Source organism: Chiloscyllium plagiosum, unplaced genomic scaffold, assembly GCF_037043375.1.
Source record: "Chiloscyllium plagiosum isolate Xiang-an unplaced genomic scaffold, Cpla_swu_hap1 HiC_scaffold_3, whole genome shotgun sequence".
NCBI lineage: Eukaryota > Metazoa > Chordata > Chondrichthyes > Orectolobiformes > Hemiscylliidae > Chiloscyllium > Chiloscyllium plagiosum.
Window position 1 is genome coordinate 40,766,965 of NW_028270141.1, and position 18,501 is coordinate 40,785,465.

The 18,501-nt window shown below is 42.8% G+C and overlaps 1 protein-coding gene across 4 annotated transcripts in view; it reads left to right on the plus strand.

Annotated features, from left to right (window-relative positions):
• Positions 1 to 18,501, plus strand: part of sipa1l2a (signal-induced proliferation-associated 1like 2, genome duplicate a) — a 598,903-nt gene that overhangs the window by 542,047 nt on the left and 38,355 nt on the right. For all 4 annotated transcript variants that reach the window (XM_087978567.1, XM_043680159.2, XM_043680179.2 and 1 more), the window contains one exon: positions 11,564 to 11,687. In XM_087978567.1, the coding sequence (XP_087834693.1) occupies positions 11,564 to 11,687 (124 nt within the window). The remainder of the gene's footprint in view (positions 1 to 11,563; positions 11,688 to 18,501) is intronic.

The following is an 18,501-nucleotide window of genomic DNA, read 5'->3' on the forward strand; positions in this document are numbered from 1 at the left end:
AGGTTATCTCTAGTGGCTATGATTAGTTGCAAGCAAGGCCACATAGGTGGGGACATGCCTACAGTGCCAATAAGGACAAACATTACTGCCAGCAACTCCTCAACATTCATGGGAATGGCCAAGTAAATCCTGGACTCAATTATACATCAGATATGCAAATCCTTTCATGGACTCAATGTTCTTCATCATTGTGGACACCCACTAAAAGTAGTTGGATGTGAATAGAGTTCATTCATTAAACACCGAGACAACAATATAAAAGCAGAATTCATCTTTTGCAAAACACGGACTCCCAGATGTTTTGGTCACAGCTAACAGGTCATTGTTTACCAGCAGGGAATTTGAGTATTCCTGAAAGTTGGAAGGCATTTGACATGTAAGGACAGTTCCATATCATCCATCATCCAATGATCTGGCAGAAAGAGCAGTCCAGACTTTCAAGTTAGCCTTAAATAAACCGCCTACGGCTTCACTCGATACCAAACTCCTTTGGTTTCTGTTTGATTATCGGACCACCCCTCACGCAACTATAGAGATAGCTCCAGCAGAGTTGCTAATGAGAAGAAGACTCCGCACCAGGTTAAATCTGATCTTCCTGGACCTGGTTGGGGAAGCGGGGAGAGATGAAACAGCATCAGGAATGTCAGACACAAGAAAGACTCTGCTAAGTGAGAAAGAAAGTGTATTTCAGGGAGCAAAGTGTGGTGAAGGAACCACAGGAATGGCCGTGTGTATAAGAGGCATTGCCAACATGAGGTCAAGCCCAGTGACGTATAAAGTTTGGGTAGGTGCAACGATCCTGAGCAAGCACATGGACCATATGAAAGATGCAAACTCGCAAATAGTTGGGGAGCAAAATGTGCCCAGCAAGGCTGTCAGAATTTGTGGGTTATCCTACCTCAAGCAATGACGAGACCTCAGAAACTGAGATGGACATGGTGAATGTCACCACCTTGACACCTTTGCCACCTAAAAAAGAGAATGATTTTCTTCCGAGACACTCCAGACACAAGGCGAGGTGCTGTGTGTTACATACCGCCTGTATCCAAGGCAAAGTCAGAGTAACCAGAACTGGTGCAAAAATTCCCCAGGAAGATCTATCCAAAAAAAAGAACCAGCTTATGTACTTGGACTCTGAGAGGGAGGGATGTAGTGATTGTAATGAGGTCATTCAGGTGGACCTCAGAGTATGAGTTCCCTGATTGGGGCTGTTAACCTGGTTCAATCAGGGTGCTCTGGCTGACAGATACCATAAGACATAGCAGTGGAAGTAAGGCCATTCGGCCAATCGAGTCCACTCTGCCATTTAATCATGGCTGATGGGCATTTCAACTCCACTTACCCGCGTTCTCCCCGTAGCCCTTAATTCCTTGTGACATCAAGAATTTATCAATCTCTGCCTTGAAGACATTTAGCGTCCCGGCCTCCACTGCACTCCGCCGCAATGAATTCCACAGGTCCACCACTCTCTGGCTGAAGAAATGTCTCCGCATTTCTGTTCTGAATTGACCCCCTCTAATTTTAAGTCTCCCCGCCTAACGGAAACAATTTCTTCGCATCCACCTTTTCCAAGCCATGTATTATCTTGTAAGTTTCTATTAGAGCTCCCCTTAATCTTCTAAACTCCAATGAGTACAATCCCAGGACCCTCAGCCGTTCCTCGTATGTCAGACCTACCATTCCAGGGATCATCCATGTGAATCTCCGCTGGACACACTACAGTGCCAGTATGTCCCTCCTGAGATGTGGGGCCCAAAACTGGACACAGTACTCCAAATGGGGCCTAACCAGAGCTTTATATAGTCTCAGTAGCACATCGCTGCTTTTATATTCCAACCCTCTTGAGATAAATGACAACATTGCATTTGCTTTCTTAATCACGGATTCAACCTGCATGTTTACCTTTAGAGAATCCTCGACTAGCACTCCCAGATCCCTTTGTACTTTGGCTTTATGAATTTTCTCACCGCTTAGAAAGTAGTCCATGCTTGTATTCTTTTTTCTAAAGTGCAAGACCTCTCATTTGCTCACATTGAACTTCATCAGCCATTTCCTGAACCACTCTCCCAAACTGTCTAGATCCTTCTGCAGCATCCCCACTTCCTCAGTATTACCTGCCTGTCCACCTATCTTCATATCATCGGCAAACTTCGCTAGAATGCCCCCAGTCCCTTCATCCAGATCATTAATATATAACATGAACAGGTGCGGCCCCAACACTGAACCCTGCGGGACACCGCTTGTCACCGGCTGCCATTCCGAAAAAGAACCTCTTATCCCAACTCTCTGCCTTCTGTCAGACAGCCAACCCTCAATCCATGCCAGTAGCTCACCTCGAACACCATGGGCCCTCACCTTACTCAGCAGTCTCCCGTGTGGCACCTTTTCAAAGGCCTTTTGGAAGTCTAGATAGACAAGAGGTAACCTACTTGTCACCTCTTCAAAAAATTCGAACAGGTTTGTCAGGCATGACCTGCCCTTACTAAATCCATGTTGACTTGTTCTAATCTGACCCTGCTCTTCCCAGAATTTAGAAACCTCATCCTTAACAATGGATTCTAGAATTTTACCAACAACCGAGGTTAGGCTAATTGGCCTATAATTTTCCATCTTTTGTCTTGATCCTTTCTTGAACAATGAGGTTACAACAGCGGTCTTCCAATCATCCGGGATTTTCCCTGACTCCAGTAACTTTTGAAAGATCTCAACCAATGCCTCCGCTATTTCCTCAGCCACCTCCCTCAGAACTCTAGGATGTAGCCCATCGGGGTCAGGAGATTTGTCAATTTTAAGACCTTTTAGCTTTTCTAGCACTATCTCTTTTATAATGGCAACCATACTCAACTCAGCCCCCTGACTCCCTTTAATTGTTGGGATATTACTCATGTCTTCCACTGTGAAGACTCCAAAGTACTTATTAAGTTCTTCAGCTATTTCCTTATCTCCCATCACTAGTTTTCCAGCATCAGTTTGAAGTGGCCCAATGTCTACTTTTGCCTGTCGTTTGTTTCTTATGTAATGAAAGAAACTTTTACTATCATTTCTAATATTACTGGCTTGCGTACCTTCATATTTGATCCTCTCCTTCCTTATTTCTCTCTTTGTTATCCTCTGTTTTTGTAGCCTTCCCAATCTTCTGGTTTCCCAGTGCTCTTGGCCATTTATAGGATCTCTTTCTTTTTTTGATACATTTCCTGACTTCCTTTGTCAGCCATGGCTGTCTAATCCCTCCCCGGATAATCTTTCTTTTCTTGGGGATGAACCTCTGTACTGTGTCCTCAATTATACCCACAAACTCCTACCATTTTTGCTGTACTGTCTTCCCCGCTAGGCTCTGCTTCCAGTCGATTTTCATCAGTTCCTCTCTCATGCCCTTATAATTACTTTTGTTTAACTGTAACACCATTACATCCGATTTTGCCTTCTCTCTTTCAAACTGCAGACTGAACTCTACCATATTATGATCGCTGCTTCCTAAGTGTTCCCTTACTTTAAGATCTTTTATAAAATCTGGTTCATTACATAGCACTAGGTCCAAAATAGCCTGCTCCCTTGTGTGCTCCATGACAAGCTGTTCCAAAAAGCCATCCTGTAAGCATTCCAAGAATTCCCTTTCTTTGGATCCACTGGCAATTTTATTTACCCAGTCCACCTGCATATTGAAGTCCCCCATGATCACCGTGACCTTGCCTTTCAGACATGCCTTTTCTATTTCCCGGTACATGTTCCGCCTCTGGTCCTGACCACTATTAGGAGGTCTGTACATAACTCCCATTATGGTTTTTTGCCTTTGTGGCTCCTCAATTCCACCCACACAGACTCCACATCATCCGACCCTATGTCATTCAGTGCCATAGATTTAATTTTGTTCTTAACTAACAAGGCCACCCCACCTCCTCTGCCCACCTTCCTGTCTTTTCGATAAGTTGTAAATCCTTGGATGTTTAACTGCCAGTCCTGAACCCCTGCAACCATGTCTCTGTGATGCCTACCACATCATAATCATTCACGATGATCTGTGCTGTTAGCATTCGTAACAAAGTAAATGAACTACGAGCATTCAGGTAAAGTGCCTTAATGCTAACATTCTTATCATTAGAGATATTGGAAGTCATAAGATGTCCTAAGTTATCCTTCCTTTTTGTTGCATTCCTAATCTGCCGCAAGGTTAAATCCAGCTGCATACATGCTATCTTCCTGCTTATCTTTCCATTTAACTCCATACTCACTGTCGCTTTCACTTTCCCTTCCCCGCAACTCAGAAGTTTAAAGTCCTACTGACCACCCTATTTACCCTCTTCGCTGGAACATTGGTACCAGATCGGTTCAGGTGGAGACCATCCCAACGGTACAGATCCCCCCCCGGTTCCAAAACTGATGCCAATGCCCCATGAAATGGAATCCCTCTTTCCCACACCAATCCCTTAGCCACGTGTTTACTTCCCTAATTTTCTTATCCCTATGCCAATTGGCACGTGGCTCAGGCAATAATCCGGAGATTATGACCCTTGAGGACCTGTACTTCAATTTCCTTCCTAGAGCTTGATAATCCCCAAACAGGTCCTCCACCCTAGCTTTGCCTATGTTGTTAGTCCCAACGTGGACCACAACAACTGGATCCTCCCCCTCCAGCTCCAATATCCTTTCAAGCCGATCGGAGATATCCCGCACCCTGGCACCAGACAGGCAACACACCATGCGAGACTCCTGATCCGGCTTGCATAGGATACTATCTGTCCCCCTGATTATAGAATCCCCTATAACAACTACTTGTCTTTTTGCTCCCCCCTCTTGAACAGCCTTCTGCACCATGGTGCCATGGTCAGCTGGCTCATCCTGTCCAGAGCCCTTTTCCTCATCCGTATAGGGAGCAAGAATCTCATACCTGTTGGACAAGGTCAAAGGCTGAGGCTCCTGCACTCCTGAACTCTAGTTCTCCCGCCTGCCTCACTAACAATCACACTCTGATGTCCCTGATCATTAACTGAATGTGAATTACTTAATCTCCCAGGTGTGACTGCCTCCTGAAACAAAGCGTCCAAGTAACTCTCCCCCTCCCGGATATGCCGCAGTGTTTGAAGGTCAGATTCCAGATCATCAACTCTGAGCCAGAGTTCTTCCAGCAACCAACACTTGCTGCAGATGTGGTCACTGCCATTCACAATGGGATCAGCCAGCTTCCACATCATACAGCTACAGCACATCACCTGCCCAGCCATCTCTGCTTAGTAAATTTAGATTAGATTAGATTACAGCGTGGAAACAGGCCCTTTGGCCCAACAAGTCCACACTGACCCGCCGAAGCGCAACCCACCCATGCCCATACATTTACCCCTTACCTAACACTACGGGCAATTTAGCATGGCCAATTCATCTGACCTGCACATCTTTGGACTGTGGGAGGAAACCGGAGCACCCGGAGGAAACCCACGCAGACACAGGGAGAACGTGCAAACTCCACACAGTCAGTCGCCTGAGGCAGGAATTGAACCCGGGTCTCTGGCGCTGTGAGGCAGCAGTGCTAACCACTGTGCCACCGTGCCGCCCACAAAGTAGTAATACTTTACTACTTTGTATAGGTTTGAGTTAAAATACTTTCTGATACCTCTCTGCTATAGTCTTTTTCTAAAAACCAATTAATAGATAAACCATAAAAAGTAAATTTTTAACCATTCACCGATAAAGAAATAGAAAATCCTTACCTTAACAAACCAGGGTCCTATTTTTGGTTAGAGGAGATTGGGGGGGAGGTGGGAGACACAACATGTGTCTTGGGTTCAGCCACTGCCCAGATATATTACCGGCAGTCCCCTGGTCGTCACTCCCGCTCTTCCTACTTATTAACCAGATTAGAGGAGGAGGGCGGGTGGGAAACACTACAGTAGTAGAGTCTCGGGTTTAGCTGCCTTGCTGATATATATGGTCACTGCTTTCCTTCCCGGCTGCCCCTCCGGTCCACGTCACTTCCTCCGCTGCTCCCGCTCCTTCTCCGCTGCTGCTCACACTTAAAATGGCCGTTGGTGTCGAAGGGTGAGTATTTATACTCACTGCTTACCTTCCCGGCCACCCCTCTGGTCCCCATCACTTCCTCCGCTGCTCCCGCTCCTTCTGTGAAAGAGAAAAACACCGCTGCCCGCTACCGGTAAGTAATTTTAATAAAAACTGCCTTACCTTATCTGCAGTCTTCCGAGTTCGTCCTACCTCCGCTGCTGCTCGCACTTAAACAGAAGTGTCCGACATTCTCTCAGAGTGCTGCGTCTGAGAGAATTAGATCAGTGCCAAGGACCTTCCACCTGGAAATAAAGAGTGACTTGGTGATCGGATACCGGCCTCTCTCGAGTTATTTCAGAAATCTTCTCTTATTCAGTGCAATTAAATGCTACTTCTCAATTAATTTCTTGGAGATCATCCATTTGGACATAAAAAAGGATAGAACAGAGTACGATCTAAATGATGGAAAAGTAGACACAGTGCAAGTTCAAAGAAAGTTGGGATGCATTGATCATTAAAATGATATGAAGAGGTCCAGAAAATAGTTTAGCTAGTGGAAATGTTACTGGTCCTGTATTGAGGAGTAGCATGTAAAGAGGTAGAGCTGTACAAGGTCTGAGTTAGACAACATCTGGAATACTGCCTCTGAAATTGCCTAGCAATCAGCTGAATTCAGTTAGGGATGGGCAGTTATTAATGGCAATAGCTATATCTCTTGAAACATAAAAGAAACAAAAAACTATTTCAGTTGATTGAGGGAGTCAACAACAAAGGAGCATGGTCTAAAGGTTCAAGCTAGACCTCTCAAATGAAATTAGAAAACATTTTTACACTCAAAGGGGCATGGAAATTTGGAATTCTCTTCCATGAACAACAGTTCAGATTAGATTAGATTCCCTACAGGTTGGAACAAGCTCTTCAGCCCAACAAACCCACACCAACCCTCCCAAGAGTAATCCACTCAGACCCCTTTCCCTCTGACTAATGTACCTAACACTATGGGCAATTTAGCATGGCCAATTCACTTGACCTGCACATCTTTAAACTGTGGGAGGAAACCGGAGCACCCGGAGGAACCCCATGCAAACACGGGGAGAATGTGCAAACTCCACACAGACAGTCGCCCAAGGCTGGAATCGAACCTGGGTCTCTGGCGCTGTGAGGCCACCATGCTGCCCTAATGCAAGTACATTTTTAATTATAAATCTGAGATTGATAGCTTGTTTTTATCAGTAGTTGCTGACAGATAGAAGGCAAAAACTGAATTTGTGAAACAACAGAAATTGTTGAAAACCTTCAGCAGGGCTGGCAGCATCTTTGAAGAGAAAGCAGAGTTAATGTTTCAGGTCTAGTGACCCTTCTTCAAAACTGATTGTAGCTAGAAAAGGTTGGTATATATGCTGAAGATGAGGACGGAGAGGAAAGGAGTAAATGATAGATGTGATGGTGAGATAAAAGGACAGCAATTAGGCAGACAAAGGAATGGATAAAGGTCAGTCTGGAGAATCAATAGCTGCTAATGGGGACCATTAATGGATGACAGTGGGTTGGTTTTGGTCGTGACGTATGAGATGATAAGATCTAGTGTGTGGGGGTTAGGGGAAAGACGTGGGATCATGTGCTCAGGCTCTAAAATTATGGAACTCAATATTGAGTCCTGTATTTGGTTTCCCAAATGGAAAGTGAGCTATTGTTCTTCCAGTTTGCGCTGAGTTTCGTTGCAGCACTGCACAAGCCTGGGACAGAGATATTAGTCAGGGACCACAAAGGTGGGTCAAATGGCAAGCAACAAAAAGCTCAGGATCATTTCTGCAAACAGAGAGTAGGTGTTCTGCAAAGTAATTATCCAGTCTGCATTTCATCTCCCCAGTGTAGAGGCGACAACATTGTGAGCAGCAAATACAATAGAATGGATTGAGTGAAGTGCACGTAAATTACTGCTTCACCTGGAAGGTGTGCCTGTGGCCGTGCATAGTGAGGAAGGGAAAGTAAATGGGTAGATGTTACACCTGTGATTATAAAGGAATGTGCCGTGGGGTTGTAGGGCAGTATTGGGAGGAGTGGACCAAGGTGTCCCAGAGGGAACAGTCCCTGCAGAATGCTGAGCAGAGAAGTGAGGGAAATATGTGTCTGGTGGTGGCATCCAGCTAGAAGTGGCAGAAATGGCTGCTAATGATCCTTTGGATGTGGATGCTGGTAAGTGAGGACCAGAGGGGCCCTATTGGAGTTTATGGGAGGAAAGAGTAGGGTTGAGGGGTGAAATGCAGGAGAATGGGTCAGAAATGGCTGAGGGCTCTGTCAGCCATGGTGGTTCAGAATCCTCGATGGAGAACATTTTGGAGGCCCCCTTGTCAATCTGGCATCATCAGAGCAGATGTGACGGAGATGAAAGAACTGAGAGAATGGAATAGGGTCTTTACAGAAAGCAGAATGTGAGATTGTATAGTCAATGTAACTGTGGGAGTCAATGGGAGTGTAGTGACTAGTGCTGGCCAGCCTGTCCCCAGAAATGAAAACAGATGTTGGGGAAGGGAAGGAAGGAGTCAGAGACAGAACAGCTGAAGGTGAGAGTGGGGTAGAAATTGGAAGTGAAGTTGATAAACTTCTCCAATTTCAGATGAAAGAGGGAAGCAGCACTGATGATGTCATTGATATACCAGAGAAGGAATTGTGGATGAGGCCTAGAGAAGGACTGAAGCAAGGAATGTTCCAAATACTCCACAAAAAGACAGGCATAACTGGGACCATGGCTACCCCTTGGACCTGAAGAAAGTGGGAGGGGTTAAAGGAGAAGTTCTTCAAAGTGAGGACTAAGCAGAGGATGGGAATGGTTCAGGCCTTCTTTCCAGGTAGAAGCAGAGATCCCTGAAACCACCCTGATGGGGAATACCTATGTAAAGGGGTTGCAGGTCCATGATGAAGGGGAAGTGGCTGAAGCCCGAGAACTGAAAATTTTGAAACTGCAAGTGTCAGAGGAATTGCATATGTAAGCAGGAAGGGACTGAACAAGAGGAGAAAAAAATCAAATTGAGGTAGGAAGAGAGGTGTTCTGTGGGGCAGGAGCAAGCAGAAACAATGGGTCTGCCCGGGAAGTCCTGTTTGTGGATTTTGGGAAGGAAAATGAAGCGGGCTTTATGGGGCCTGGCGATTATGAGCTTGGAGGCAGTGGCGGAGAGATCACCAGATGATTGATTTATGAAGTTAGGCTGAAAATCATATTTATTTAATTGAATGGTGAAAGAACAGACCAGACAGAATAAATGGCCTAGTTTTTTTTTATGTTTGTCGGCTAAGTAAAATACTTAAATTGTGCAGCTTTTTGTTCCCAGAATAAATGCCAACATCTAAAAGAAAGGATTCCGCTCTGATGCTGAAGAGTGAGAGGGTAATACATAAAAAGTTGTAGAGTAAGGAAATGAAAGGACAATGACAGAGGTCTAGAAATGAGAGAGGAAGGATGGAGCACAATGGGTGGTTTTGAGGACTATAGTAGGAAACAGTTGTAGATGGAGGGTGGCAGCAAACAGTAAACTGGCTTGAAGGATAGAGTCAGAGGATGTTGGAAAAGCATGGTGGACTGAGACCATGAATGGCTTGGAAACAAAGACTATGAATCTAAATTTGGGACATTGGTACTCTTTTCTACAATGTGGTGATGAAGTTTTGGGTAGATGTTAGGCAGTATAGATTTTAAGTTATAGTTAGATTGATCATGAAGTTATAGAAGAGACCTCAGGAGGTCATTAGGGCAGCTATAGGAAAACATCCAAGGGCTCAGAGGGGAGAATATAGGAGACTATTTACAAGGTCAGTGCGAAGGCGGTAGAGGAGTGGTTGGAAGATCAGTGAAGTGAATATTTGAGGAATTCATCTCTTGAAGACTAGTGTAATTTTTGACTATATTCCCCAGAGAATTCTTGAACTGTGTAGGTTGACCTTTCTGAGTTCTCAAACTGAGACAGAAGGAATCTTACAAAAACTATTCATTTTGGTGTAATTTTTTTTAATGAATTCCATAACTTTTCTTTTAGACTGAGTTGTTAATCATATGATTTCATGGGTGCGAAATAATAATTTCACCTGTTTGTGCCTTCTAATACACAGGGCTAAATTACACTAACTCACTAATAAAATATCTATCAACTTCAAGGCCAGTGCTTCCAAGCTATTTTCAGATACATGATTTTAACATAAAAATTAAAACAATCCCAGACAACAAAATAAATTAATCTTACCAAGGCCTTCAAGAAAAAGCCAAACCCAAAGAGACATTTTAGAAGCAACTACCTTTTAACTTCATCTTCACCACATCTTACAAACATACAAAGGACACAACACAAGTACCAGATTCCCATTCATTGCAGCTACAAATCCACAACTGTCACCTCAGTGAGGTGCATTATGATGAGCAAATCTAAATCTTCAAAGCCTAAAAATTAAAATTGAAACAGCCCTTTCACAATAAATCAGCCCAGTAGCCTTCATTATGGAATTACTTAATATTTTCATAGTAATTTGTAAAACATGTAATATGTAATGTAATTCACCTGAACTGTTCCAGTTTAAGGACCTTGACCAGGGAGCATCAGAATCATGGGTTAAGGGTCTTCAGGTAACTGATATTATTGATATTGCCCAGGTGGTTCCACAACACCCGGGCTGATGAGGCTGGCCCAAACAGGCTGAAGATCACCGCTGAGTTCAGTCATTGGACCCTAAGTGAAGAGGCCACTGACTGAAACCTGTGGCCTGGAGAGAGAAACTGAGATGAACAGGGCAAGGATAAGCTGGCTTCCACCTCTATGCCAGTGCATGGCGCAGTCTCAGAGGATGAGGAATTCACAACTGTTTGCTCTTTCTGTGATGTTCTGCTCTAGATGTATTTAATCATTTAGACTTATTACAACAGCTCAGGAATCTGTGGATGCCATAGGAAAAGTTAGTGGGATGTTTCAATTTTAGTTTTAGGCCTTGACTCTTGAAGATTTGGATTTGTTGTTCATCATTCACCTCACTGAGGTGACAAATGTGGGTTTATAGCTGCAGTGAATGTGAATCTGGTACTTGTGTTGTGGTCCTATGTATGGTTTGTAAGATGTGGTGAAGATGAAGTTAAAAGGTGGTTGCTTCTAAAATGTCTGTTTGGATTTGGCTTTTTCTTGAAGGCCTAGGTAAGAACATCCTACTGTTTCAATTAAAAACAACAAATCAAAATGAATTTGTCTGTTATCACTGATGTGTGCAGACATGTGAACTCATAGTTAGCTTCTGGGTATAACTGTCAAAAAGCAAATGAGCTTTTGAGGGTTTGATGTCTATAGCTTTCCCTTGTAGCCGTTTTGTGAAAACCCTTCAGTCCTGGGAGTGATTTGAATTGAATACTTTGAGTACTTCATGAATGTCACTAACCTGCCTTTGGCAGTAACCGAATGAGGAGAAATAATGTTGCACATGAGGTACCTGCACGATTTCCTGACAAAACTGCCTGAACTGCTGTAGCCCCATAGCTTTTTCTTACTCCTTGCTTGCGAATGCTGCACTGTGGTAACTGTCTTCATTTCTCTATCCACAGATCAGAGAGTTACTTCCTTCTGCACACTGAATGATATGCGGTCAACACAGAGCATGGAGGGTTCTGAGGAACTCGGGCTACACGTTGGCCAAGCAGACAGAAAGGATCATTCTGATGATACAGAGTATGTATAACTCGAGGCTCTTCCAATAGCCTTGTTGTAAAGTGCACTCAGTATGGCTTCAAGTTCAATGAGCAAGTTTGTAGAATAATGGAGCCAAGAAATTATTCAAATAGTCCATGAGGTTTAAACTACAAAGTCAAAAGGGTAAAGAGTTTAGCAACTTAGTCTTTGTTGCTCACAATTTATTTACCTGGTGTATGTCTATGAAATTAATATTCATATTAATTGTGCTCTGAAATCTGATTTTTTTTTAAAATTATGATACTTGAGCACTCCCATTCCACGGCTATTGTTTTCAGCTCATATGTCTTCTGCCTTCAGTCAAGACTGCAATTCAGTTTATGCATCAATCAAGCAATGACTGCTGTATAGCTGTCAGTAGATGTTCGCCTACCTTAAACCTGTAGGATTACAGCCACCGTTCTATTGACATTTCTCCCCTGAATATGTTGCACTGATTTACTGGTGAGAATGTACATTTTGGGTTTGAAGGTTCTATGATGGTTTGTGAAACACTTCTTTTTATCCCTTATTGTATTTGAATGGACACACTGATGGATAAACTTCCTTTAGTCTTCACTGCTAGTCAGGGCATAATGTGATGTTTAAGTGCTAAGGAAGAGCTGGTTTGCCTGTCTCATTGAGATTAATAAGATCTAGTTCCTAAGTTAACATTGTATGATGTAATTTAAAGGTTAATTGCTGTTCAGAATTGAAGACAGAACCCTAGATGCTTTTACAGAAAAATCTGTAAAGAGCCTTCAGATATTGTATGTTTCCTCACTTTGCAAACGATTGACTTTGTTCTTTTTATGTTTTTTAAATGAAGTTCAGTAAGATATTCACATTCTAAAGTATGTGATGTCTGAAGCATGGCATAAAGTGTGTATAATGTTAGCAGATCAGACATGTTTTTGCTCACAATGAGTCACAGAATTTGCAGTTTTGTTGAAGTGCACTATATAAGGGACATTTTACTACCAGAGCCACTTATATGAAGAAGATATTTCATTATATAATATGCATTTAACATTTGTCTCCAGCTGTATCACTTTCACACCCCTCTCCTTTCCCGCTCCTCTGTTGCAACTCCATTTCTCCTCCATAAAGTTTGAGATAAAATACTTAATCAGCTCTCGGCTATTCAGTCCATTTAATTTTCAATTTACTTCTTTTGAGTGATTCCACCCATTTGACTAACATATTTATCTCTTGCCTATGAACCCTTATTGTGCCTAATCTTCTTCCTTATCCAAATAATCACTTCCATTTCTTTACTTATTATATCTTGCTTGGATCTTCCTATATAATTTTGCTGTATTTATTGAACACCTCTTTTGTATCAAATTCCTGCTCCAGTTCAAGTCTTTGAGCTGGAAAAGCAGGGTAATGATGACAGACAAGTACCCTGACTACTGCCTCCCACCAGAGTTAGTATTTGCTCAGCTTATGCACATCAATAAGTGCAATGAACAAACAAACTTATTCTAGTTGGGTATCCAACAATGACCTAGCACAACCTTAATTTGGTGCTCATTTTATTTTTAATCTGCCTTTAATAGCAAGGATTAATGTGGAAATTGCAGCTCCAGGTGGCTTGTGGTGTTCCAATTTCTTCCTCCTACTTCCATTAAAAAAGAATTTAGGAAAGCGTACGTCAGATTACTGTATCACTTGGGTATGATTGATCCATCACCCCACAACCCAAAAAAGTCAGGTCAGGCATTTCTGTTCACCTGACTCCACTGTCGACTTACCAGTTGTCTCAAGTGCAAAGATTGATAAAGTTCTTAGTCATGGACAGTTAGAACATTCTGAACACCTAGAAAGTATTCATTTTGAAGGCTGGCAAGCTACAACAAAGTAAAGTCAACAGTTCTACTGCCATTTACTTTTCCCATCAGATGGCAGGGTTATCAGATAATGTGAACTTTATACTAGCCTCTCGTGTAGGCAGAACACAAGGCTTTTGCCAATCTAGGCAGCAATGCCACTGCAATGCAAAACAGTTGGTAGATTGCACCTCCTTGTACTACTCATTGACAGTAGGGTATGTTTCCTGTGGTGATCGGCAGTGAGTTCTCCTCAGGCCCATTTGAAACCTGGGCTAGTGTGCTTCCCTTCACTGAGTTTCACCACCTTGAATTGCTACTTCAAATCAATTAGAACTGTGGGCAGTTAGAATGCTGCGACGCTGTACTGCTTTGGCAAGGGCGTGGTCCTTAGGACCCCGAGCCTGTTTTGCAGTTAAATGTGGTTGTGACTGTCTGTATCTCTAGTCATTTATCCAATTGACAACAATCTGTCTGTCTGTCTTAGAAACTACACTTGACTGAGCATCCATTTCCTTTTATAAAGAAAGGTAAGACATAGGAGCAGAAATAACCATTCAACCCATCGTTCTGTGAAATCATGACCGATTTGATAATCATCAAGTACACTCTTCTTGCGTTTTCCCTTGACCCCCTTACAGATTATAAATATGTGCACCTCAGCCTTGAATATGTTTGATGACTCAGTTCAACAGCCCTCTGTTTCTGTAAAGTATTCCACAGATTCACAACCCTCCGAAGAAATTCCTTCTCATCTCTGTCTTAAATGTGCAACCCCTTATTCTGAGATTATGCTTGCTGGTCCGAGACTCTTCCACAATGGAAAACATCCTTTCTGCATTTGCCCTGTCAGGTCCTCTTATTATCGGGAAAAGTGTTTCCATTGCCACTTGTGTGAACTATTGTCCTTCAAGGTAAAAAGTATAGATGTAGACCTAAATTAGACTTTTGTATGGTTGATTGGGTAAGGGGGAAAGGCAGTGCTGGATGAGGTTGGGTGGGGTGCAGGTGAAGTAGGCATTTGGAAGGTGATAGAGTCATCTGATCATTTTTATCATAGTCTCCTGAAACAGGTTTGCCCCCAGATAGGAATTATCTCATTTAAAAGTGAAGTTCCACAAGTGAAAAATGCTATGGTCCCAGTAAATAGTGTCATGTTTCATTCAAGCATGACATGGATTTATTTATTAGCGAATGGACTTGAACTGCTTCGTTGAGTCTTATCATTTATGTTAGGCACTTAGAATGCATTTTTCCCATTGACTCCTGAAATAGTGCCAAGGGGACTTTTTATTTCCACCTGAGAGGTTCAAGGACGCATACAAAATGTGGCCTCTTAAACAGCTTACCCTGTCTGTCATGTTCTCCACTTTGCTCTGCTCATAAGGAAAACAACTCCAGTCTATCCAATCCCCCTTTATAACTAAAACTCTCCAGCCTAGGCACCATCCTGGTAAATCTCCATCTGCACCCTCTCCAATGCTATAACACTCCACCTATAATGTGGATTCCACACTGCACACAATGCTCTAGCTGTGGCCCAATCAGTATTTAATACCTGCTCTTCGACTCTGAGCCCTCTGCTATTGAAGGCAGTTATCCCATATGTTGTCTTAAACACTTTAACTACCTGTCCCAATACCTTAAGGAACTAGTGGACATGCACACCAAGGCTGCTGTGATCCTTGGTGCTTCTGAGGGCCCTAGCATTCATCATGCATTCGCTTACCTTGTTTTTCCTGCCCAAGTGCATCACCAAACACTTAGACGGATTGAATTCCATTTGCCACTGATCAGCCCATCTCACCAGCCTGTATACATTCTCAATAATCTGAGGCTATCCTCCTCACTATTTACCAGTTTTTGCATCATCCACAAACCAACTGATAAACCCTCTGACATTCAGATCTAAATTGTTCAGATATATTAGTAACAACAGGAGTCCCAACATTGAACCCTACTGGGCACAGGTTTCCAGTTACAAAAACACCCATTGACCATCACCCTCTGCTTCTGTCAGCTAGCCAGTTGTCCTATGATTGCATGGGCTTTAAACATTGCTATTAGTCTCTCACGCAAAACCTTATCAAAAGCCTATCTGAGGTCTGAGTAAACTATGTCAAATGCAGTGCCCTCATTTAAACACCTGGTAACCTCATCATTAAATTCAATAAAGCTGGTCAGACATGACCCTTAAGAAAACCATGCTAACTAATTGGCTGTTGATTAATCCTTGCCTCTCCAAGTACAAATTAATTTTGTCCCTCCAGAATTGCTTCCAATAGTTTCCCCACTACTGATGTTAGATTGACTAGCCTGCAGTTTCCTGGGTTATCTCTTGCTTCCTTCTTGAATAACCATAACACATTGGTTGCTTTCAAATCTCAAGATCCGATAATTTATGTGCCTTTGTGTTCTGATTCCCACCTCCCATTAAAGGGAATAACTTCTCTGTCTACCCTAATAAATGTCTTAATTATTTTTAAGATCCTGATGAGATCATGCAATTATCTAAATGGAATATAAGCTAAATTTATGCAACCTGTCCTCAAAATTAAAATACTTAACGTTCTTCCCGTGTGTAAATCTGAATATAAAACTCTTGTTTCCTTCATTCAAGTCATTTGAAAAGCGGAGGTTACGCTAAAGATCCCTGGAGAATATCATTTGCCGCTTCCAATCAGACAATGCTCTCATATGCCAAAGCGAAATACTGCAGATACAAAGAACAAAGAAAACTTACAACCCAGGAACAGGCCCTTCGGCCCTCCAAGTCTGTGCCAATCCAAATTCACTGTCTAAACCTATTGCCCAAATCCTAAGGATCTGTATCCCTCTGCTCCCCACCTACTCATGCATCTGTCCAGACGCACCTTAAATGAATCTACCGTGCCTGCCTCTACTACCTCTGCTAGCAATACATTCCAGGTAAAAACAAGGATTACAGATGCTGGAAACCAGAGTCTAGATTAGAGTGGTGCTGGAAAAGCACAGCAGGTCAGGCAGCGTCTGAGGAGCAACACATTCCAGGTAACTACCACCCTCTGTGTAAAGTACTTTTTGCGTGTATCCCCCTTAAACTTTTCTCGTCTCACCTTGAACGCATGACCTCTCATTATTGAATCCCTGACCCTGGGAAAAAGCTTATCTCTATCCACCTTGTCTATACCCTTCATGATTTTGTAGACCTCAATCAGGTCCCTCCTCAATCTTCTTTTTTCTAATGAAAACAATCCTAACCTACTCAACCTCTCTTCATAGCTAACACCTTCCATACCAAGCAACGTCCTCGTAAACCTTCTCTGTACCCTCTTCAAAGCGTCCACATCCTTTTGGTAATGTGGTGACCAGAACCATTCACAGTATTCTAAATGTGGCCGAACCAAAGTCTTGTACAATTTTAACATGACCTGCCAGCTCTTATACTCAATACCCTGTCCGATGAAGGCAAGCATACCATATGTCTTCTTCACCACTCTATCTACCTGAACTCCCATATCTCTCTACTCATCAACTTTTCCCAAGGCTCTTCCGTTTACAGTATAGTTCGCTCTAGAATTAGACCTCCCAAAATGCATCACCTCACATTTGCCTGGATTGAACTTCATCTGCCACTTCTCTGCCCAACTCTCCAGTTTATCTATATTCTCAAGTATTCTTTGATAGTCCTCTATGCTTTCTGCTACTCCATCAATCTTTGTGTCATCTGCAAACTTACTGGACAGACCACCAACGCCCTCTTCCAGATCATTTATGTATATCACAAACAACAGTGGCCCCAGCATTGATCCCTGTGGAACACTATTGGTCACCTTTCTCCATTTCGAGGAACTCCCTTCAAATACTATTCTCTGTCTCCTGTTGTTCAACCAGTTCTTTATTCACCTAGTCAGAACACCCCGAACACCATGTGACTTCACTTTCTTCATTAGTTCACCATGGGGAACCTTATCAGACACCTTACTAAAGTCCATGTATATGACATGTATAGCCCTTCCTTCATCTGTCAACTTGGTCACTTCCTCAAAGAACTCTATTAAGTTGGTAAGGTATGATCTGCCCCCCACAAAACCATGTTACCTATCACTGATAAGCCCATTCTTTTCCAAATATAAATCGATTCTATCCCTCGTACCTTTTCCAGTAACTTTCCCATCACTGATGTCAGGCTCACTGGTCTGTAGTTACCTGGAATATCCCTACTACCCTTCTTGTACAGGGACAACATTAGCATCTCTCCGGTCCTCCGGCACTTCACACGTGTTTAAGGATGTTACAAAGATATCTGTCAGGCCTCCAACTATTTCGTCTCTCGCCTCCCTCAGCAACTGGGATAGATGCTGGGGATTTGTCCACCTTAATATCCTTTACCCTACCCAACACATCTTCCCTCCTTCTGTAAATGTGATCCAGAGTAAACAAACTTCGATTTCTAATTTCAACATTCATCATGTCCCTCTCCTCAGTGAACACTGATGCAAAGTAATCATTGAGAATCTCACCCATTTCCTCAAGTTCGACACAACCTACCTTCCTTATCCTTTAGTGGACCAACCGTTTCTCTGGTTGTCCTCTTCTTATATATGAATAAAAGGCCTTGGGATTCATCCTTAATTCTGCCCGCTAAAGTTATTTCATGACCTCTTTTAGTCCACTTGATTCCTCATTTAAGATTGATCCTACTCTCCCGATATTCCTCGTTCTGTTCTTAGCTGCCTGGACCTTATGTACGCTTCCCTTTTCCTCGTGGCTAATCACACGATTTCTCCTGTCATCCACAGTTCACGAATCTTGTCTATCCTGCAGTATGTTCAACCTATCTTCGAAAGCCTCCCAAATACCAAATATAGACTTCTCTTCAAATAGCTGCTCCATATTTCGCAGCTCCTGTCGAATTTTGATATAATTGATCTTGGCCCAGTTTAGTACTCTTCCCTTAGGACCACTCTCATCTTTGTCCACGAGTATTCTAAAACTTACAA